This window comes from Lissotriton vulgaris, chromosome 10, assembly GCF_964263255.1.
Source record: "Lissotriton vulgaris chromosome 10, aLisVul1.2, whole genome shotgun sequence".
Taxonomy (NCBI): domain Eukaryota; kingdom Metazoa; phylum Chordata; class Amphibia; order Caudata; family Salamandridae; genus Lissotriton; species Lissotriton vulgaris.
In genome coordinates, this window is record NC_141698.1 from 835,939,881 (window position 1) to 835,962,386 (window position 22,506).

The following is a 22,506-nucleotide window of genomic DNA, read 5'->3' on the forward strand; positions in this document are numbered from 1 at the left end:
TGTAGAAGCGGGGCCCCTAGGACCTCCTCCAATTCTTTGAACACCTGGGTCCAATATGTTTGTATAATACTGCAGGACCATATTGTGTGGTAGAAATCCCCCACCCCTTGATGGCATCTAAGGCAACTTGCGTCTTCCACTTTTCCCATTCTACATAGCCTCTGTCTGTCATAGTAGGTTCTATGGAGTACATTAATCTGGATCAGTCGCAGTCGGGACTTGATTGCTACCTCCCGGGGATGCATCAGTACTGTGTCCCAATCCAGGTCCTCCATCTCGCCTACATCCGCCTCCCAGGTGGCCCTGAGCTTTGCCAAATCCCCCAGCCAAATCCCCCAGCATATGGTTGGTTAACGTTTTATACGTCAGGGAGACCGCCTGTCCCGCTATCCGCTCCTGCAGGAGCCTCCCCTCAAGAGGTGCATATTCAGGGATTTCTGAGAGTGCAATGTTTTGGGCCTTCCAGGCGTGTCGTAGTTGTATATATTTAAACTTTTGTGTGTCATGGAGCCCGAAGTCTGACTGAAGGGCCTGGAACGATTTGAGCCTCCCCTTGGCAATTACATCCCCTATAGTAGAGATGCCAATGTCGTCCCATCTTCGGAAACCTCGCAGTTTATGGAGTTCCGCCAGCCACTGGCAATGCCACAATGGCGTCTGTCGAGTGGGTTTCTTATCCCACCCCATGCGACGGTTGGCCTTCGTCCACGCGGATATTGTTATGGCCGTCGCCGGGAGGAGGGAAGACCCTCGAAAGGTCCCATAAAGAAAGCATAGTAAGTTTCTCGACGACAATTTCGTTCGTTCAAGAGCGTATGTCGGGTGGTCCGCCGGAGCATGGAGCCAGTCATTTATTGGCGTTAGATGCTCCGCCCAATAATAAGCCTCTAAGTTAGGAAGGGAGATCCCACCACTGTATTGATGCCTCTGAAGCGTGGCCAGAGCCACCCTGGCATGTTTGCCTAGCCAAAGGAAGGATCGTAGGTCTGCATGAATCCTACGAAAGACCGGCGCCGGCACCGGGTAGTACTCATTTTGCAGCGCATACAGGAATTTCGGTAATAGGATCATTTTAAACATGGCCGCTCTTCCTAGGAGTGTTAGCGGGAGCTGTCTCCACCGGTTCATATCCGCCACTGCGTTAAGTATGATCCGTTCTAAGTTCCTATCGAAGGAGAGAGTCGCACTCGCGGTAATATAGATCCCGAGATACTGGAAGCCCTCGGAGGTTGTCAATAGATCTTCTGGTAAACTCCCCCATCGGTTGTCACCCCCAGGGTCGTAGAGTACCGATTTGTGCCAGTTTATTTTATGTCCGGCCATCTCGCCATACCGTCCTATTTCCCGGAAAAGATCTGGAATCGAGGTGTCTGGCTCAGTGACATAAAGCAGGACATCGTCTGCATATAGCGAGATTTTTTCAGGCATTGAGTCGGCGTCGCCCCTCATAAAACCGCGAATGTCATCGTTTTGCCGAATCCTGGCGGCTAGCACCTCTATTGTGAGCGTAAACAAGAGGGGGGACAGAGGACATCCCTGTCGAGTACCTCTCTGAATCTGGACCTCGAGCGATAGGGTGCCGTTCACTCGTATCCTGGCTCTCGGGTCTGTGTAGAGGAGCCGCACCCACTGGATGAAATTCGGCCCGAAACCTAGTTTACGCAAAACTGCAAAGAGGAAGGGCCAGTGCACTGCGTCAAACGCGTTTTCGGCGTCGAGGGAAAGGAACCAATGGGGGTCGCTGCGGTCCCGCACTTCTTGCAGCCAGTTATGGGTCCTTCTGAGGTTCAATTTAGTGGCTCTATCTGGTAGAAAGCCTGACTGATCCGGATGAACCAGGCCTGTAACAACTGTTCTCAGGCGAGTTGCCAAGATGGTATCTAACAGTTTCACCTCCGTATTCAGTAGGGAGATGGGTCGGTACGAGGCGCAGTCCTCACGGGGTCTGCCTTCTTTATATATTGGGACAATTGTGGCCCTGGCCAGGTCCGGGGGTAGCTTTCCCTCTCCAAAGGCACCTGTAAAGAGGCCCTTAAGGTGGCGCGACAGTAAGTCCGCCGTACGCTTAAAAAGCTCCGCCGGGAAGCCATTAGGACCTGGGGTTTTGCCTGGTCTCAATCCTGCAATGGCCTAGGTGATTTCATCTGTCGTTATGTCCGTCTCTAGGGAGGCCATGGATTCGGGTGGTAGTGTCGGGAGGACTGTTGTATCTAGATATTGTAACACCTCCTCTTGAGTGGCAAGATCACGAGCTGCATAGAACGCCTCAAAATGCGTGGCGAAAGTTTTAGCTATCTCCGAGTCAGTGTTGACAGTATCACCTTTGCTGGTTTTAACACCGTCAATCCACCTCGCCGCCTGCTCTTTCCTACTGAGCCATGCTAGGAGCTTCCATGACATGTCTCCTACATCGTACAGCCTGTGAAGGGTAGCAAGGGATTGGGTCTTCGCTTCGTCAGTCACCAGTTCCCTGTATTGTTTCTGAGCGTCTAGGAGCCTTCTAAGGGTCTCAGTGTTTGCTTGGGCTAAATGGTCTCTTTCCCTCTGTAAGATATCTTGTTCCAGGGCGGCCACTTCCGCCTGGATTCTCCGTCTTTCTGCACCCAACCTAGAATTTATCCTGTCCCTAAGTACTGGCTTCAGGGCTTCCCACAGAGTAACACTGGATTCAACTGTACCCACATTTTCAGCCAGATACACCTTAATATCGGCCCGTATGCCTCTAGGTATGGTCGTGTTTTGTAAATCCCAGGCCGCCAGACGCCACGCTCCCGGTTGTCTACGCTGGCTCTGTCCTACCCTAACATACTGTCCGTAAGTCCTATGGCAGACATCTGACTACAGAGTGCGGTCTGGTGTTCGCTTCTGGCCAGGTCACCAGACCTGTCGCGGCCGGTGTGCATGACATCATTAAAATCCCCTCCCACCACTTGTATCGTATCAGAGGTCTCCAATAGTATATGGTTAAGTGCTGTGAGTGTACGGGGCTGCAAGTTGGGCGTGCATAGACCGAGATAAGCGTGTAGGTGCGTCTCTTCCAGGTGCCCTGTACTCCTGCATAGGTTCCTTGTGGGTCAATCCAGGTGCGGGTGATGCAGAATGGGGAGGTTTTTCTAACAATGACTGCCACCCCTCTAGAGTCAGAGGTGTATCCCGCATGTGCTAAGACCCTGTGTCTCCCCCGAGCGATAAAGGCGCACAGGGTACCCATGAGGTGTGTTTCTTGTAAGAAGGTAAAGTCTGGGTCCACCCTTTTAATGTAAGCATTCACCAGGCCTCTTTTGATTTTAGAGCCCAGGCCATTTACATTCCACGTTAGGATACTCAAACTCTTATCTCCCCCTCGTGGAGTAACTACGGTACTTGCCATTGGGGAACATGGTGTCTGCATACGGCCTGGCCCCGGCTCGTGTAGGTGAAGCGTGTGTTCAGTGTGAGTTGCTGCATGAGTTCAGTGCAATTGTAACCCCCCCAACTTCCCCTCCCTGGACCGACGTCCGAACAAACATTAGAACTCCCCCTCCCCCCCCCACTCCCCACCTCCCTCCCCTTCCAGTATTATCCTTGGATAGGACATAACTTTCCGCAGGAGTAGGCCTGTCGCCCACCCACAGACACCCTCCCTATCAAGCACCCAGGAAACAAAAAATTAAAGAACAATAATAAAACTTGTGAAACAAGGAAGCGTGTCAACTTGCGTGCTCTCCTCTCCTCTGCCTGACTGCCATTCCCATAGTCCACGCACACCATTGTCCAAAGAGCGTATCATCGTGGGGACCTCTGCGCTCCCCTAAGTGCTTTCAGCGGACCATAACCCAGTGGTTCATGATTTGGAGCCTTGCGTCTCTGATTCAGGTGCACTTAGTTGTCCAGAGAAGTCCTGTTCCAACACTCGGATCTCTTCCACCAGTGGGTGTGCGGATTGGCTTCCTTCCTCTACTTCCTCTTCTCCAGATGTGCGGTCCTCCATCTACATCCCCGTCCTCCGATCGGGCCTTCGAACGTAGCCCCGCAAATCTTGAACTCGTCCCGGCTGACCCAGTCGGCGAGGCCGAACGCCCTTTCCGTGAGGGTCCCAGATCCCGGCCGTGGTAGGGTGCCGTCTGGATTTGCCTCCTCCACCTCCTCGAACGTCTCAGTCTTTGTGCTTTCGGATGTTCCCAGAGGGTTGCATTTTGCCGGGCTCTGTCTGACAACTCTCTGCTGGCTCTTTCCCTGCTGTTTAGGATCGGGCGTTCCTCCAGCCATTGCCAAGCGTCTTCTGGGTGAGTGAAAAAAAGTGATTGGTCCTTTTATATCACCTTGAGTTTTGCTGGGAAGAGGAGCATATACGTGATCTTTAAGTCTCTGAGTTTCGCCTTCACGGAGTCGAAGGCCCGGCGTTGTTTTTGTACCTCCTGACTGTAGGCTGGAAATACCATGATATGAGCATTTTCCAGACGTATTTCGCCCATTTTTCTTGCCTCTCTCAGGATGAGGTCCCTGTCGGCGAAATTAAGAAAACGTGCTATGACTGGTCGCGGTCTTGCTCCCTCCGGGGGTCTCGCCAGGAGGGCCCTATGCGCCCTTTCTATGATGAAGCAAGGGGAAAATTGCACCGTAGGGAAGGCCTCCAGAAGCCATGCGTGCAAGAAGGACACCATATCAGATTTCTCAATTCCCTCTCTAAAGCCAACAAAGCGGAGGTTGTTCCTTCTCGCTCTATTTTCAGCGTCGTCGACCTTCCACAGAAGTTGGCGGTGTGAAGCCTGCAGTTCCGCCATGTCCTTGCGCAGGGTAATGATTGCGTCTTCCGCCTCACCCATCCGGGTCTCTGCAGTGCTAACCCTATCGGATAGGTTCCGAAAATCCTGTCGCAGAAGTGTCACCTCCGAACATACTTCTCCTATTTTTACTTCCAGGGCTGCCCTGGACTCCTGGATATCCGTCCGTGAAGCCTGAATGGCCTCCATCAGCAGCGCAGTGTCCGAGCGCGTACCTGACATATCGCTGGAGCCTGCCGCGGCCATGCGCGGGGCAGTGAAATTGTCCATGGTTCCCTGCTTGGACACTTTCGGCGGTAGATCTCTTTTTCCCATGGTTCACTAGGCCAGTCAAATATCTTAGGCGGTCCGCAGCGTACTCCACAGTCCGGGTGCCACTTACATTCCAGAGGGCGCCTCACCAGTTCAGCGTCGTCCCCGGAGTAGCAGGTGAAGGAGTCTCAACCCGCTGTGCCCACGTTGCGTGGGGTCACCCCCTTGGCTGTCCAGCGAGCCTTATCTCAGGCTGTAGGAAAGACCGGCCGTCTCCGTCGTCGTCCATTGTTCGCCTCCAGTAGCCCTTTGAATCACGGCGATAGGTCTCCGCTTCCGGGCCAGGTAGGAGCAGGGACGGGGGGTCGGACGGTGGAGAACCACAGCGCCACCAATGGGAGGGCTCTCACTCACAGGTTACCATGGTGTGCCAAACAGGTCATCATGAGTCCGCTGGATGTTACTGGGCATTACCCTTCCGAGGTCCCCAGAGCGACCCCCACTGGCCTCCTCGACTCCTCCTGCGGGACTTCACAATATTCGAGGTCTCTCTCCCCAAGCAGATCCAGCCTCAGGTGATGATATGTGCCCCTCTGTTAAAGGGAGAGCAGTAGCCGAGCAGCAGAGCTCGGAGCGCCACACTCTACCCAGTAATAGAGGCCGCCATGTTGGTTAGGGCTGTGGTAGGCAAAGGCGGTCATGGGGCTCACCGCCACATTTTCTGCCGTCCCCGCGGACCTCCTAGTTGCTTCCCACCTCAGTCGCCGGCTCTCCAGCGGGATCCGCACTCACGGCGAGCTCCAGAACGGCCTCAGCTCCTCGGCGCCGGGACAGGTAAAGGGTCGCAGGACCCGGCGGGGCCCCCCGGCACCCCCACCACGTCTCCCAGGGGGGCCGGATCACCTTGCGGGCACCTGCAGGCGAGCCAGGGAGCGGCGCCAGGCACCTGTGCGTTTCTCTCCGGTCAGGGGGTCTCGGGCTGCCCCGGTCACGGACCCGTGGTTATGCCGCCATCTTGAGGCTCGCAGGGTTCCGGGGGGGGATCTCCTTCCAGGCAGCGCCGCGTCGTCGTCTGTGTACAATTTCGCTGAACAGCGTACTCCCCAGGGTCGGGTCAGCCAGGGGCACCTCCGGTAATAAATTGGTGCAGTTTGGGATTGTTTGAATGTCGGATATTGTGGCAGCCGGCCGGAGCACTGGAGAGTCACGTGCTAGCCAGTCATGGTACTGGCCACGCCCCCTATCTTTCTTCTTTTCTGATCTAGTTTTCAACAATCATATATTTTTTTCACACTCTGAGAGCACATTGTAGGCAGGCTGGTTTCTGGACTGGAATTCGCTGCCTCTGCAAGCCCACAATGAAACAGGTCACCGTGGGACGAATGAACACGTTTAGCCAATCAGCAATAAGAATCTACCTGGCAATAACGAATTCAAGTGAAAAGTAACTTCTAAAACGTTCATGATCACGTGGCACAACATGGTAAAAGCATTTAGTGGTGTGTAATTGAAAGATGCAAATGGTCCTAAACGTACTGGAATGGGACGCAGCGTGGGAAGGAGGGATCCAGGAGTCTCGAGCTGGAGATACTCTGGCCCGGCACGCGCATGGCTTCGTGTTCATGGTGTTAAGGAAGCATGGGTGGGTTGCACAGATCTGGGCGGGGGTACAGGACTCTGTAGGCACATAGTAGTGCACGGTCCGGAGCTGCACTGTCCTACAACGACTGACTGGAAATGTACAGAGACTCAAGAGTGCAAGGCTGCAGAAGCACGGTCTCCCGGTTAGTGCTGGAGCTCATTTAGATCTAGCACAACAGAATTATGGATGCAAAAATTCCGGGGTTGGAATGAAGGGGTGAAAATTAGCATATGATGGAGAAGCACGGTGTCTGGGTGCAGGATGGAATGCACAACCCCAGCGTGGTACTTGCTATTATGACCCCCCTCCCCTCCCAGCATGCGGCTATGAATGCATGGACATAGGAGTGACAGCGGTTTTTAGTTGGTTTTCTTTTTTACTATTTTCACTTCTTTTAATCTAAACTCAAATATGCACTTTTTCCCACTGGGCTGCCGCTTGAGTGTCGAGTATGTGCTTGGAATGTAATAGTAGGGTATTTTGTGTTTTAAATTGCCTTTTAGATTTTCTGGTTGGTCAGAACCCCCGGATTAACAGCAGAACAGCTTCTGTGTAAAGTCTCATTGGACAATGTCGGTTTCTTTATTCGGAGAGTAGAGCCCTGGTTATGTGACGTAACAGGACAAAGTTGTGCGTGACAAATGTGGACCACTCCCAAACTGCACTTATCGTTGAAGATACTTGCATTTTTTCCCAGACCTGTGCCTTTAGTACTATGCTCTCCGGATATCAAGCAAGAAAGAGCAAACGTGACTGACAGCCGTTTAAGTAAAGGCAAAACATTTACAGAATTATGTTGTTCACTTTCAAATAACAAATGGACACGTTATAACACATCAGGCACAGTTAAAAAAACTCTCCCCGATTTTAAAGGGGTGCTGTACATTTAAAGGAGTCATGCTTCTCTCCCAAAGAACTATTGTCTGCGAATTTAAGGAAATAATTCCGATATCTTCTACAAATTATCACTTGCAGAGCCCTGTAAGGGTTACCACGTTGTTAAAAATTGACGGTGGACTTGCCCACCGCATTCCACGCGAGCATCCGCACACCTCTGAGCTCAGCTGTGTCTCAATGTCGGCGATGTCTCCCGGAATCATGGCCCGAGCAGAGGCAGTTATCATATCTGGTGCATCCGTGCAAGGAAACGAATCGCCGCGCGTCTCATTGTTGTGAAGTTGCACGGATTTATGGAACCTCTACGGCTACGTGGAACCCGTCTCAGTAACAGTTCAATAAGAGTTTAGAGTCCAATTGTATTACTCAAGCGCTGTCACTGTGAGTGTCGCTATTAATTGTGCGCCTTCAATCGTCTCTGTCAAAGGTTGAATCTGTGGCCATTGGGGCACGCTTGGGTTTGCAAAATGTGCCTCAACCCACTGAGCTATGTACTCGCTAATCACTCCCTCTCCCTCTCCCTGCCCGGCCCTTCCAAACTCGGGGGAAGTAGCTCGGCTCGGCAGTGCTTTTACGCAAACTGCTCTGGCATTGGCGCACAACTGAGGACAGCCAGGCCAGCATTTGTTCACTGAGTGGCAAGTCCCTTGCTCCCCGGGCACGGCACGCACCTACCGATCCCCTGGATGAAGATGAAGCCCGCTATCATCAGCACGGGGTGTCAGTTGAACTCGGCCAGGCCTCCGTCCCAGTCCAGCCCTTCCCGCCAGTGGAAGACCAAGATCAGGGCACAGAGGACGGCGAGGAAAGCCAGCACCAGGCTGCAGGCAAGGAAGCAGAGGAAGCTCCTGTAACGCTCCATCTTCGCCCCAAACTCTGAGCAGCAGGGGGAGGGACACCACGCGCTGCTTCCCCAGCCCCGCGCGCCTCCGGCGGCGGCCAGTCGTGAAGGGAGGGAAGGGCCTGGCGGTAGGGGGTCAGGCGCGCCTGCCTCCGGGCCAGCTCTGTTCGCCCAAGTGTGCCAGGCGTCCAGCCCGGCCTTAGAAGTCGCAATTCCACCTCCCTGATGCAGTCTGCCAAAGTGCTCGGTATGGTCCGAGGACGCTGAGCAGTCTCCTCCTTCCTGGGTACTACGAGTGTCTCTCCCCGCTCGCGCTCTCAAATACACGCACCCTCGCTCTCTCTCTCACACGGGCTTTCCCATCTCACTCGTGCATTTTCTTTTACTGCAGGGTTTTACCTGGAATGGAAAACAAGAAGAAAAAAATGGCGAGCGCAAAGCTCCGCAAATTTCGGATTCGGGGGCGTGTTTTTGGCGTTCTGAGTGACGGATGACGTCACAGGGCGAAAGAACGCCAAAAACACGCCCCCGAATCCGAAAGAGATGGGGCTTTATTGGAGTGACTCCCTTCTCCTCCAATGGCTGGCCTCCGTTTTGTAAGCCAGCCAATGGAGGAGAATGGAGGCGATAAGAGGGTTCCAAGCCCCCTAACGCCAAAACATTAATTCTTCGGGACTCCGCCCCTCACTGCTTCGCAGTGAGAGCTACGGTCCCTCGATCTAAAAAGAGGGGGCGGGTTAGCCATAATTTTTAAAGATGAATTTCAGGCAAGAGGATCAGCTTCAGGTAGCAATCGGGACTGCGAGACTCTATCCTTTAGTATTGCGATCACCAAAAATTATGCCTTTAAAGGCCTCCAGCTATACAGACCCCCAAAAGCAAAAAACCCCTGACACAGCTTCTTGATACTTTTTTAGAATCTAGCTTAAAAGAGGCTGACTACACCATACTGGGGGATTTCATTCTTCATCTGGAGAAAAACGCAGACAGAGATACCTTGCTTTTCACCCAGACCACGGCCAGCTGCTCACTGACACAAAAGGTCCAACATAGTACCCATTCCGCCGGACATACTCTGGATGGTGTATTTTCATCCTACACTAACCTAACAATAGGGGAAATCATTCCAGTACCATGGTCGGACCACAAAGTTATTAAGTTCTCCCTGATAATTAAGCAAGCCACAAGGTCAAGGCCACGCAAATAAGACATTACACATACCAGGACTGGGCCAAATTGAATACACCCTATCTGCAGGACCAACTGGAGCAGACGACCCCAAACTGGACCTTGACTGTAACATCGCTAATGAACAAATAAATACCTGGATCAAGTCCGCTATACTAAAAGCCGCCCCCATAAAAAAAATCAAGCTCTAGAAGAAATAAGATCGCAGAACCCTGGTTCTTAGAGAAACTAAGACTACTAAAACAGACTTGTAGGAGGGCCGAAAGGAAATGGAGGGCTAACTACGGAGAAGGGGCTAAAGAAGTTTACCGGAGGACTCTGACCTCCTATAAAGAATTGATCCTGGAAGAAAAATCTTCCTACTATGTAAAGAAAATCAATGGGGCCAAAAACTCCTGCAAAGAGCTGTTCTCTGTAGTAAAGAAATTGAACAAAGCTGAGGCTAATATCCAATTGGAGGAGAGCACAGTATTCCGTAACACACTGGGGCAATTTTTTGTGAACAAAGTAAAGTCAATCTATGAATCTGTGGGATCCACCAATCTCGGCACTGATTCACAATCAGGCTTCTTCCCTATCTTGACGGGCCAAGAGAAACCGTAGACTCAGGGTTCAGATTTACGACTCCATCAATAGATCAGATACAACAAATAATGCTGGAAACTAGGTCGGGAGGTACCACAGACCCGTGTCCACCTAAGATCTTCCATCTGTTCCCAGAGATTCTAAGCAAGCAACTCCAGACACTTTTTGATAACATCTTGCAGACAAATATCTTCCCCAATGTATGGAAAACGGCATCTGTTACACCACTGTTGAAAAAGCCTAATCTGGACCCTTCAGATCAGGCTAATTACAGGCCAAATCAAAAAAAACATTCCCAGCAAAAGTGCTGGAAAAGATTCTAAACTCACAATTGACAGGGTTCCTCAGGTACTCTTGCACCCAAGATCACTCGCAGTATGGTTTTAGGGAAGAACACGGGACGGAGACAGCTTTGATCATGGCAGTAGAAGAGCTCAGGAGTGTGTTGGACGCAGGCGGGAAGCCTGCCTTGATTTTATTAGATCTGTCGGCAGCCTTTGATACTGTCAACTACGACACACTCCTGGATCACCTCGCTGATCTAGGGGTTCATGGTTCTTCCCTTGCCCTGATGGCATCCTTCCTCAAAAATAGAACTTTACTGTCAAAACAGGGGATTGCACTTCCAAATCCTTTAAATCCCCATGGGGGTACCACAGGGCTCCTCTTTTAGCCCGACCCTTTTTAATATATATGTATCTCCATTAGCCTCCATCATCCGAAACTGTGGGTTCCTTTCAGTTTCTTACGCAGACGACACTCAAATAGTGGTGTCCATCTCCAATAACACTGATGAAACGGCAGAGAGGTTCAGGAAATGCATGGACCTAGTGAGCGTCTGGATGCGACAAAATTGCCTGAAATTAAACGGCGCCAAATCCGAGGTAATGCTATTTGGCATACAACCTAATAGTTGGTCGTACAATTGTTGGCCAGAGAGCCTGGGATCATGCCCACAACCAGTAGATAAAGTCAAGAATCTGGGCTTCATCATAGACGATAAACTTACTTTCCTAGCCCAGACAAACAAATGGACTTCATCAGTATGGTACACTTTAAAGATGATCAGAAAGCTACTACCGTTTATTCCCGTAGAGACCCGTAAAACCTTGGTAACTATGCTAGCCCTCTCAAGGCTGGACTACGGGAACGCCCTGTTTGCAGGGATGCGGAAGCAGTTAATGCTAAATCTTCAACGACTACAAAATACAGCAGCTAGGGTGATTCTGGACATTTCCAAATACGAACCAGTCGCACACGCACTCAGGAGTCTGCACTGGCTCACAGTCGAAAAAAGGGTGCATTTCAAATCAGACTGCTTGGCATACAAGGCCATTCATGGGATTGGCTACCACTTTTTGAAACAGAACCTAAAACAGTATGAACCCACTAGGAATCTCAGATCCAGCAATGCAGAACTAATCAAAATCCCCAGATTTAAACAATTGAGAGGGGGGGAAGGAGGGTGGGGGGGGGAGAAGCTTCCTACGGCACGCAGCTAAGACCTGGAATCAGTTGCCTCTTTTTATAAAGAACAGTCCTTCTCTTCTAGCGTTCAGAAAGGCTGTAAAAACCTGGCTCTTCTCAGAGTAGCCTCCCTTTCTAGTTCTGCTGGCTGATTGAACATCTGATCTAGCGCCAAGACGCCCCAGGGCATTCGTGCACTCTACAAATCCTTAAATCAAATCAAATCAAATGCAATGTGAGCTTTTATAAATTAAAGCACCTGCTCCTTGGGCACACAAAATGAAGTACCCTGGGTACATGTCCACCTCTTACCGAAGACCAAGTTAGGGTCACCTTAATAGCCCATGCTATGCATGAGGGACCACATGCTTACGATGTCTGATACTCCCAATCTCAGGCAGTACCAAGACTGCAGTAGAACATTGTTTTTCTGAGACTATATAGCTGTAGCATGTATTTTCACTTCTGCATAACAAACATAAAAATATTCTACACACTAAATGACAAGCAAATGAAGATAAAACATTGATAAGATTACAATGATAAAACAGAGTAGGTGATATGCATGCAGTAGGACAAACTACCTTTGGATTAAAGTAACGACAGGACTGAGGCTGTGACCCTCCAAACAAGGCAATGCGATAATCATGTTTTTTTCTCCTTGGCCGTGTGCCATCTAGAAGCTCTTCCCTGTCCTCTGGAGACAGCAGATGATATCGCATTCCGCCTGCAACAAGGAACAAGTTAGGGTTTATTAGGGAACTCAAAGTCAAAAGAGACACAATGGGGTTTATTAATATGGAACTCAAAGATAAAACTGTACGCCTTGTAAATGTAAATTGATACTTGTATAGCGCACTACTCACCCGCAAGGGTCTCAAGGCGCTTGTACGAATACCACTGTGGAACCCATCCTGGCTTTCCCTGTGAGGCGTCCACTCCTGGGCACCCCCAAGGTGGAGGCCAGGCATCCTTAGCGTTGTGGGGGCCATTGTGGAGATTAAGCAAGCTATTGCCAAGAGTTGCAGAGTGGGACTCCATGATTGGAATAGACACCGAGGCGAGAATTATCAGGTCCATGGAATTTTTGAGCCCAAGACCCGCTGAGGCGGGGAATTGAACCCTGGTCCCGGGCTAGACCTCTGCATCAGGGTCTGCCGCTCTAACCATTGAGCCACACTTCTCCGTCTTCACAAAAGCACCACAACAAATCACTTACTGACAAAAGTCAATGAAAGCTCCACAGTCTTTAGAGACCGAAATACAATCATCCACCACTCTCCACAAGATGAACTCTCCAGTCGTAAGATTATGGGCCACCCATAAATGCAGACAAGAAAGAATCAAATATCTTCAAAAAGGCGGTCTGCAGGTTACACTTCTCATGGAAGTAAGTAAGACCAATATCAGTGAATGGGGCACTCTGATAGATACTCAATCAGCAAATCCATAAAGGAGGGGCAGTTTTAGGAAGTGCCCTGGGACAAGCGGAAGATGAGTCACACTCTGGATCGGAGATGTCTCTTAGCTCCCACGCTTCACTCTTACAGTGATAAAATGGGTACACAAGGTATGTAAATAACAAAGGTCGAACAATCATTTGTACAGCCAGTAGGTCTTGTAATGGCAAGCCTGCAATGTCTTATTTATTTATGGCAAATATATATTGTCGGCAATCATAGTGTTAATGTTAATGTTAATGTTAATGTGCTGGACTTGTAAAGCGCACAGCTGCCCGTAAGCGTCCCGGCGCTTGCTTAGGGAACCCGTCCTGGTATTCCCCTGTGAGAAACCACGGCAGGGTGTCCACAAGGTGAAAGCCAGGCATCCCGCCGCGAGGGGCCGTAGTGGAGATTAAGCAAGCTATTGCCCAGAGTCGCAGAGTGTGACCCCGTGAGTTGAGTAGGCACCAGAGTGAGAATTGTCGAGTCCGTGGAATTTTGAGCCCGAGACCCGCCGAGGCGGGGAATCGAACCCTGGTCCACGGTCGATCTCAGCTTCCTGGTCTGCCGCCTCTAACCACTGAGCCACGCTTCTCCTATAAAATATAGTATAAAAGTAATACAATGTAAAAATGTTTCTCTCTCTCTCTCTCTCTCTCTCCCCCTCTTTGTTGATTGGCCTATTCAAGAAGTGTCAATAACATTTCGCATCCGCCCATCCCAGCATGTGTGTGTAATATATATATATATATATATATATATATATATATATATATATATATATATATATATATATATATATATATATATATATATATATATATATATATATATATATCACAACAACGATTCCTCCGGATGCGGATGGAGGAAAGCTTGGAGTTGCAGTAAATTAATCGTAATCCACACAGCAATGAGTTCGTGTTAATTTATTCTTAAATCCATTAGGGTATCAAAACAAAGCAATAACCAACGCCTTTTGACAGCCTCCGCTGTCTTGGTCACAGTCAGTTTGTGAAGTGCGTTACTACAACTTATAAAGAAACAAAGTTTTATATTTACAGCGGGTGACACAGTAATAGATTCTAGCCCTCCAGTGGGCGGTAAGAACGAACACAGAAACACTATGTAACAATAACAAGTGTGTAACACGGTAACAAAAACACATATTAATTTCCTGACAAAGTCTGCCAAGACACAGGATTAATACGATTGTTTAAAAATGATTATGTGATGCTAGAATCTATGACTGTGTCACCCGCGGTAAATATAAAACTTTGTAAAATTATGGACTACAAGGCCCACAATCCTCTCAGGGGCGTGATTTAACGGAAATGTTTGTGGTGTTGGTAATGCCCCCTTGGGGGAAGTGACTCTGTATGCAACTTTATTGTTTCTTTATAAGTTGTGGTAACGCACTTCACAAACTGACCGTGACAAAGACAGCGGAGGCTGTCAAAACGCGTTGGTTATTGCTTTGTTTTGATACCCTAATGGATTTAAGAATAAATTAACACGAACTCATTGCTGTGTGGATTACGATTATTTTACTGCGACTCCAAGCTTTCCTCCATCCGGAGGAATCTTTGTTGTGAGGTATAGCGGTTGGGCTCAACCGCAGGATTAACGCGGCCACGCTTTGCAGCGCCTATCGGGAGAGGAAAGGGAGCCATATGGTTGGATATATATATATATACATATACACACGCACACACATTGCTTTTGATAAACAAATGTTATTGCATTCCTGCCCGTCTGGGACCATAAAACATAATATAAGGCACACACAGTTACAGTACTGAGAGCGATAGGTAGTTCATACAGGGCAATGCATCGAGTAAACATGGAGCGGCATCCTTACAAAAGAGGCCCCTGACACAAACACACATTCAGTTAAGCCAATTAATCCAGCCATTTCCCTCACACCCGCCCATGTTTCTGAGGGCAGCCACGAGCTTCAAAAACAGCATGTTCCTGCTGCCCGTACCAGTCCACTCCCCGTCTCCATCTCAACAGGGTAGGGGAGCCAGGAGAAATCTAACCTGCAGTGATGTCCTGTTTTGTTACTAGGAGGGCTATGCCCAGGAATGCTTTCTCCGGTCTTGTACCCCAATGCCTTTGAACACCCCCAAAAGTATCATCATGGGAGAAAGGGGAACATACCATCCCAGCACCTCCCGACAGCTTCTGGGTTACTTTTGCCCAGTATTGAGTGATCGCTGTGCAGGTCCATACCATGTGATAGAAATCAGCTTAATCAGTTCCACACCAAGGACCAGAGGAAGTACTGCGCAAATTCGCTCGGTGCAGGTAGAATGGGAAAGGTAAACAGAGTATAGATAGTTGATCTGAATAAGTCTCAGTCTGGAGGAGGTGGTGAGCTCAAAGAGGGCATCAGGGCAGTGTCTCATTCTTCATCCTCAACTGGGCCTTTCCATCCCTACCACCGGGTCTAAAGGTGGTCCAGTGAGCCGGTCGAGTTGACAAGGATGTGAGTAATCCTGCTGCGGCCCAGGTGCCCCTTAAGTAACTTGGCTTCTAGGGGACTGAACTCAGAGAGAGGATGGGTGAGGCGGGAGTAGCTGTGCTGAAGGTACTTATATAATTGGGTGCTTGTGAGACTGTACATCTGCTGGAGGTCCTGAAAGGAACGTATGTGTGTCCCCGACCATTCATCACCCATTCTCGTAATACCAATGAGGTCCCAGGAGTGAAAGCCTTGGAGTCCAGCCAACTCCCACAGCCAAATGCCATGCCAGAGTGGCGTCTGCTGCATAAGTATGCCTTCCCACTGAACATAGCAAAGGGAAGTCTTCCATGCAAGGAACACCACCCGGGTGACCAGCGGCATCGAGAGGGTAGTCTGAGACCCATAGAGCAGGGTCTGGAGACGAAAAAGTTCATCAATGTCAGTTACAGATGATAGGTGGTGTTGAATCACCCCTGTTAAACCAGTTGTGGAGGACAAGGAGGTGTGAAGACAGGTAAAAAAGATACCGGTTGGTCTTGCCCAAGCTGCCATCATAAGGGCCTCGCTGACAGTGGGTAAATGCAATGCGCCGCCGGGAAACTCGCCTGAGGAATGGTTTAGCAGCGCCTCCTATGCACCGAGAAACATGTTTGGGGTAAATGAAGTGGTGGATTTGGAAAGACAGAGGAATTAAGTAAGAATCATCATTTAGTAAAGGGCAATACACCCCAGGACATTAAGGGGGAGAGAATGCCACCTAAAGAAATCCGACTGGGCTTTCCGGACTAGGGGTTGAAGATTAAGGGCCCAGGTGAGCTCGGGTGGAGACCAATCCATATGCCCAGATACTTAAAAATGGGTCGATGGAGGGGAATCGTCATTTGTCAATCGAAGCAGTCCCTGGAGGGACCAGAAGGACCAGCACTGACTTGGAGGGGTTCATCCTGAGGCCCAAAGCCCGCTCAAACTGTTTGAGCAACAAAAGGCAACTGGGACCACTAACAACTGGGTGACCAAGATAAAGCAGGACATCATCCGCAAACAGTGCAATGCAGTCTTCATGCCCCCTACACCAGACCCAGCCGATATAGTGAGGATCAGCACGGATAGTTTACCCAGAGACTCGATCATCAAAGTGAAGAGGGGAGATAGGTGACAACCCAGTCTAGTCCCTTGCTCAGACATGGCATGAAGCCACACTGGTCAGGTTGTACCAATCCAGGCAGGACCTGCCTGAGCCTATTTGTCAAGATTGTTGCAAAGATTTTAACTTCATAGTTAAGAAGCGATATTGGGCTGTAATCTGCACATGATGTGGAGGGGGGTTGCGTCTTTTGTAGTACAACTATGGTGTTGGGAGTCTAATTCTTGCGAAAAGCACCCGACCTGACATGCCTCCTAGTACAGCGATAGTAGGTGAGGGATAAGAGTCTCCCAGAACGTGGTGTAATACTCCATGGGGAAGCCATCTGGACCCGGGGTTTTATCCGCCGCAATTCCTGACCAGGCTTTGACAATCTCATCCGCCAAAAGAGGCTCGTCAAGAGTGCAGGCTTCATGAGGAAGCAACTTGGTGAGGGGAATCGGTTCAAGGATGTTAAGGGGCACTGTAACATTCTGGTCCATTGGCTTGGCATATAGTTTGTGGTAGTATCGAGCGTAAGTTTGGGCTATCGCGGGGAGGGACAGGTCTCAGGGACAATCCTATCAGCCTGTTGTCAGGAAACCAACCAATAGAGTAGTTTCCTGTTTGTTTCTCCCCAGCCTTTGTAGCCCACAAGAGGTGTTTGTCAGCTTCAAGGGAATGTAGACATATGTCTTCCCGGATGAGGCCCAGCTGTTGAGAGGTATCGGACTGGGGGTCAGACCTCCACTTCCATTTCAGGCGAAGGGCATGTGCCTCCAGCTGGGCAATCAGCACACCATGCTCCCACTCTTGGGCTCTAGTAAAGCTCCTAGTTGAGCCTCGCAATGTTGCTTTGCTCGCAGCCCTTAGTGTTCCTACATGGCCAACAGAACCTTCATTGTCATCGAAGTAGTGTTGAAATGCAGACCCAAGGGAGTTGTGAATTTTCCATCTTGGAAGTAGCAGGCGTTTAGGCGCCACATATGGCACTGACCCATAGGAGGGGGTCCAAGGTGGAAGAGCAGGGGATAGTGGTCTGAATGCCACGGGGTAGAATTTACATATAAGTCAACAATTGACAGCCAGAGGCAGGTAAGAAGGCCAGGTCTATTAGAGAGAGAGTGTGGTGAGCTGCTGAGGTGTGTGTGAATTTGCCGACTGCGAGGATGCCAGAATCGCCACGCATCACAGAGATCCAGGTTCATAGCCCAGTCAGTGAGACGACGGGCACCAGCCGCTTGCGCAGCAAGAGCAATCCAATTCAGGGTCGGGCACCGCGTTAAAGTCACCCCCTATTATTGTGAGCCCATGCGGAAGGCGGGTGAGACGGCGAGATAGAACGGGAAGACAGAGGACGGCGAAGCAGGCGGTACGTAAGCACTCAATAATAGGACCGCCTGCCCCTCCAAAGTGCCCTCCAGGGTGAGAAAGCGTGCCTGCGGGTCACGCACTTGACCACTAAAGGGAAGGAAAGATGTAAAAGGATGGCAAGCACCCTGACCCCCCGGGAGAACCCTGCAAGGAAAACTCTATCTTAGCCTTTGCAAGCTAAAAAAGGGCAAAGTTCCCAGTTGAGATGTGTTTCGTGTAACAACAGGACTTCAGAGCGATGCCAGTGTACGAAGGGAAAGACCGTTGTCCTGTTCACTCGGTCCTAAATACTATTAACATTTCACGACAGGACACTGAATTTCATGTGAGCATGGGGCGGGGAGTAGTAGTGAGCTTGCCAGGGACGTCTCATGGTAGAACGCCACCCCGGGACCACATATGTGAAACGAGCAAGTGTAGTGCCATAACCTAAAGAAGTAAAAAGGAAAGGTAACAAAAGCAATCAACAAAAGTGGTTGAATCAACCCCTCCCCCCCCACCCGCCAACCCCCGATTCCCACCCCTGCCCACACTTCTACCCAAGAGGCATCTGTTGCCCTGTAACTGAGGTGTGTTAGAGAAACCAATAGACATAACGTCATGTACATCTTAAGGAGGTCTGAAACGCCCGCCATATCATTACAGAACATTAAGAATAGCCAAAAGTCACCATTCTACAAACAGTTAGAGACCTTCCAAGGGTCAGGTAGGACCAGGAGGTAAGGTGGAGAACAAGTGTTCAACATGGTGGAGAGAGGAAGACAGCAATCAATGTTAGAGAGAGGCTTCCCCCCACGGTAGCATCCAAGGGCGCAGCGAGCCCCACAGTCGGACCATCAAGCATACAGCAGGGGGTAAAGAATGAGCCTCCCTCAGGTATATGGCTCACTTCCATGTGACAATCCCAAGACCAATGCAGACCTCCACGTCCGAAGATAACAGTTGCAGCCACATGACCGCCAATATGCCAGTGGGCCACTGCTAGGAGGCTGACAGGAAAATTCCAGCGTCAAGGAGGCACGCAGCTGATGTAGTTCACTTTTTGCCAAATAACATGACTGCTGGACAGGCCAGTATTAGAGTGGATGGTATTTAGATCCAGAGGTAGGGTCGCCCGCCCAGCAACCGCCACTTCCTCATCCTCACGCGGAGAGGCCGAATTCAAAGCTTGCCGATGAGATGAATGGGGAACCTTGCACCCCCTCCTTGATATGGTGCGCAGTCTACGCACCTTGGATGTCGCCTGGGGTGTCCTAGCTCTGGGCATCTTCTGTTGTTGTGAGGGGGAGCCGGCAGAGCAATGCAACGGGCGTTCCACCGTACGCCACTGCCAAGCCAAGTAGGGTGTATCAAAAAAGGGCAACTTTTTGAGGTGGATCACATGGAGGATCACTTGTCCTGCATAACCTGGGTATACAGGTGATGTGTATGTCCCAAGATAAAAAACCCTCATGCACGTGTGAAGTTGTCCAAATTAGTGGTATATCTTGGTTCCCCGCTGTTCACTCACGTGACTGCATAATCATTGGGTTAGTTGTTATGCAACCTCCACCCGGAGGTATTTACCCTTAGTTAAAAACAGTAGTGATCAGTGATAGGTGGTAAGTGAATAAAATTAAAATAACCCGGACAGCCAGACAGTTTTATTTATTGTTCTGGATTCGAGTTAATTGTCTGAAAAAATATAGATGTGCGTATTAGGAATAATTAGGATTCTTACGCACTCAATTTTCGTGTTTCTAAAAAGGTCGACATGTTTCAGCCCTAGGTCGCCTAATCAGGTCAGTCGGGCTTTCCTCAGAACCAAGTGAAAAATAACGTCACATACGTAAGGATTTCTTACTATGATAATAGTGTGGTAAAGTGACGTAGTAGTCCTTCACTTCAAGGAGGTCAATAATGCGTACCTCTTTTGCACGCATGTAGCGCTTCTACGGGTGCCAGGGGGTCGAGGGGGCCTACTGCGGCCCTCTCCTCTCACGCTGCTTGTGCTGACGCTACCCTTTCTGGTCCTTCTTTAAGTGATTTATGACATTAGATATAAAGGAAACTGGACGGATCACAAATTTCCTTCTCCCCCCAGAATTGATTTATGAGTGGATCACATGGAGACACGCCGGGAAGAGCAGACGGTATTGGAGTCCCATGGCGCTCAACTTCTGCATACGGGCGCTGACGCTGCTGGACCTCACAGGTGTGATCTGGAAAAAGGACTACTTTAGCATCTCCGTACCGGCCGTCGGCAAAGAGACAAAACGAAGAGAGGAAGGGCTCTGACCCCAGACGACCCTCCCTCAATCCCAGCCTCAAGGGCGAGGCAGGGAGTTCTGGAAAGCCAGTGGGGACCAGGTGGTGTGGCGGTAAGTCTTCGTGATAGCAGCCAGTCAGTGGTGGCCCAGGATGAAACTCTCCCCGCAGGAGGAAGCAGGAGCTATGATGACATGGGTGAGTTCTCTACCAATCCACCACTGCGCTTCCAAAGACGGGGGCACTCCAGGAGCAACACCGCAAGTATCCAGAGTGTCTCAGGGTGCGGGCTCCGAACCCTTCAGAACACACCAGACCCCTCAGGACGCTCCCAGTCTTGGGCTGAGCTCCCGGCACAGATGAACTCAGGACGACAAGAGCACCCCAGTCAGCAAGCAAGGACCGCAGCACCAGAGGGATAAACTCCTCACCACTGTGCCCAGTAGGAAGGCAGGCCGGCCCCCAGAGATTAAGCTGCGGGCTGGCGACCCTCCCCCCACAAATCATGTCAGAGAAGCAGGTACACTGCAGGGCGCTCATCTCACGGGGCATTCACCGGCCTCGCAGCACCTCCACTCCAACAGCAGGTCTTCCTCAGCCCCAGGAACGTTCTGCAGCAGCTTCAGCAGCCAGCAGGAACCCACTCCTGGGCTGCAGTCCCCCACCAGGCCTCAGGCCCACCGGATCCCCGTAGCAGCAAACAAACAGGGGGGGGGGGGGGAGGGAGGGGGTGTCAACCCCAGGAGACAAGGCTGCAGTCGGGGGACCTTCCTGCAGTAGCGAGCTACCTTTGGGAGGTTGCCACCCAGCAGGACACACATGTAATGTTTTGACGGGCCGAGCAGTCCATCCAAGGAAGGTGGTCAGACAGCAGGCCCCCGCAGCAGCACTCAGGTGGAGGGGGGCCGAACCCAGGAGACCCGGCTGCGACCGGACAACCCCCCCACCCCACCACAGTGAAGCGTCTCCAGGAAGCCGCTGTGCAGTGGGCCGCTCTCCGCCAAATCATGAGCCCGTACTGCCCATCCCAAAAAGCAATCTGGTCAGAAGCAGCACCTCAGCCAGCAGGCAGGGCCAAATCGGGAGGTCGCAACTCATCACCAGCCTTCAGGCCTATGAGGATCCTCTCATTGGGGCTCCAGCAGGTGCACAGTAAGAGCATTCGCAGCGGTCCCGCAGCCCAGCATGGCAGCAGTGGGTCTCCTCTGATCCCGGGGCACCTCCAGTCGATCCACCCCAGAGTCACGGGGGCAGCCCCTGATAAAGGGAGTCTCAGGGACGCACTTTGCCTTACACACACGGCTGTGGATCACGTCACCAATTAAGGGCTGTATCAGAGGCATTGGGCTCAGGAAAGTGCTCCGCTCCATACTACAGGACCGCAAGTTGCTCTGGGCTCACTGGGTGGCAGTCTGGATTCAGGGCAGATATAAGGTGTTTTAGCAGGGCCACGCTACTGTGTGACCGCCATGTTGGCTGCCTTGACCGCGTCCCCATATATATGCATTTTGATCATGAATTTTATAGAACACACGAGGCTTGTGAGACAACACAATAAAGCTCTAAGCCAGAACTAACAATACAGCAGAAATAACCTAAGGTGTTCGCACTCAGTTTAAGTAAAAAATAAAAATGTTGTAAGAGAAATACAACAAAAAGGCAGAAATCGGTTAAGGAGCTCAGATATTAAAGTAAATTTACCAATCACAAGTGTCCACCGGAAGGACACAGTGCACTCAGAAAGGTCAATGGTGATGCCCAATCCCAGGGGGCTCTTAAGAACATTTGAGGGATGAACCCCATATCAGTTGTAAAGTTTTCCACATTTCTTCCAGCAGCAAACAAGTGATCTGAAGTTCTGTAGACTGCTTTGCAAGTGCTTTTAGATCCGATCTCCTAGCAAATAAGTACCAAGCCTTTCTAGCTTCTTCCAGTGCCAAGAACCCTTATAAGCAAGTCTTGTACCCAGAAGCTTAACTGACCCTGAATCACTAGTAGGAAGTGATTCTTGCGAGAGGCTTCCTGGAACAGATCTCTAGCAAAGCACCCTATAGAAATATGGGATATGATCACCTAACACTCCCCATATATCTGTTTTTTAACAGAATCATGGTTAAACTCTGAAAATCACCCATCAATCAATTTAGCCGTCCCGGACAGTTATACATTTATTCATCTTAACAGGGAAGGAAAAGCAGGCGGTGGCTTTGTCATT

The 22,506-nt window shown here is 50.3% G+C and overlaps 1 protein-coding gene across 3 annotated transcripts in view; it reads right to left on the minus strand.

The window, feature by feature from the left end:
- The window catches only part of KLHL7 (kelch like family member 7), a 378,349-nt gene that overhangs the window by 157,689 nt on the left and 198,154 nt on the right, over nucleotides 1-22,506 (minus strand). For all 3 annotated transcript variants that reach the window (XM_086941766.1, XM_086941765.1, XM_086941767.1), the window contains exon 7: nucleotides 12,220-12,362. In XM_086941766.1, the coding sequence (XP_086797892.1) occupies nucleotides 12,220-12,362 (143 nt within the window). The remainder of the gene's footprint in view (nucleotides 1-12,219; nucleotides 12,363-22,506) is intronic.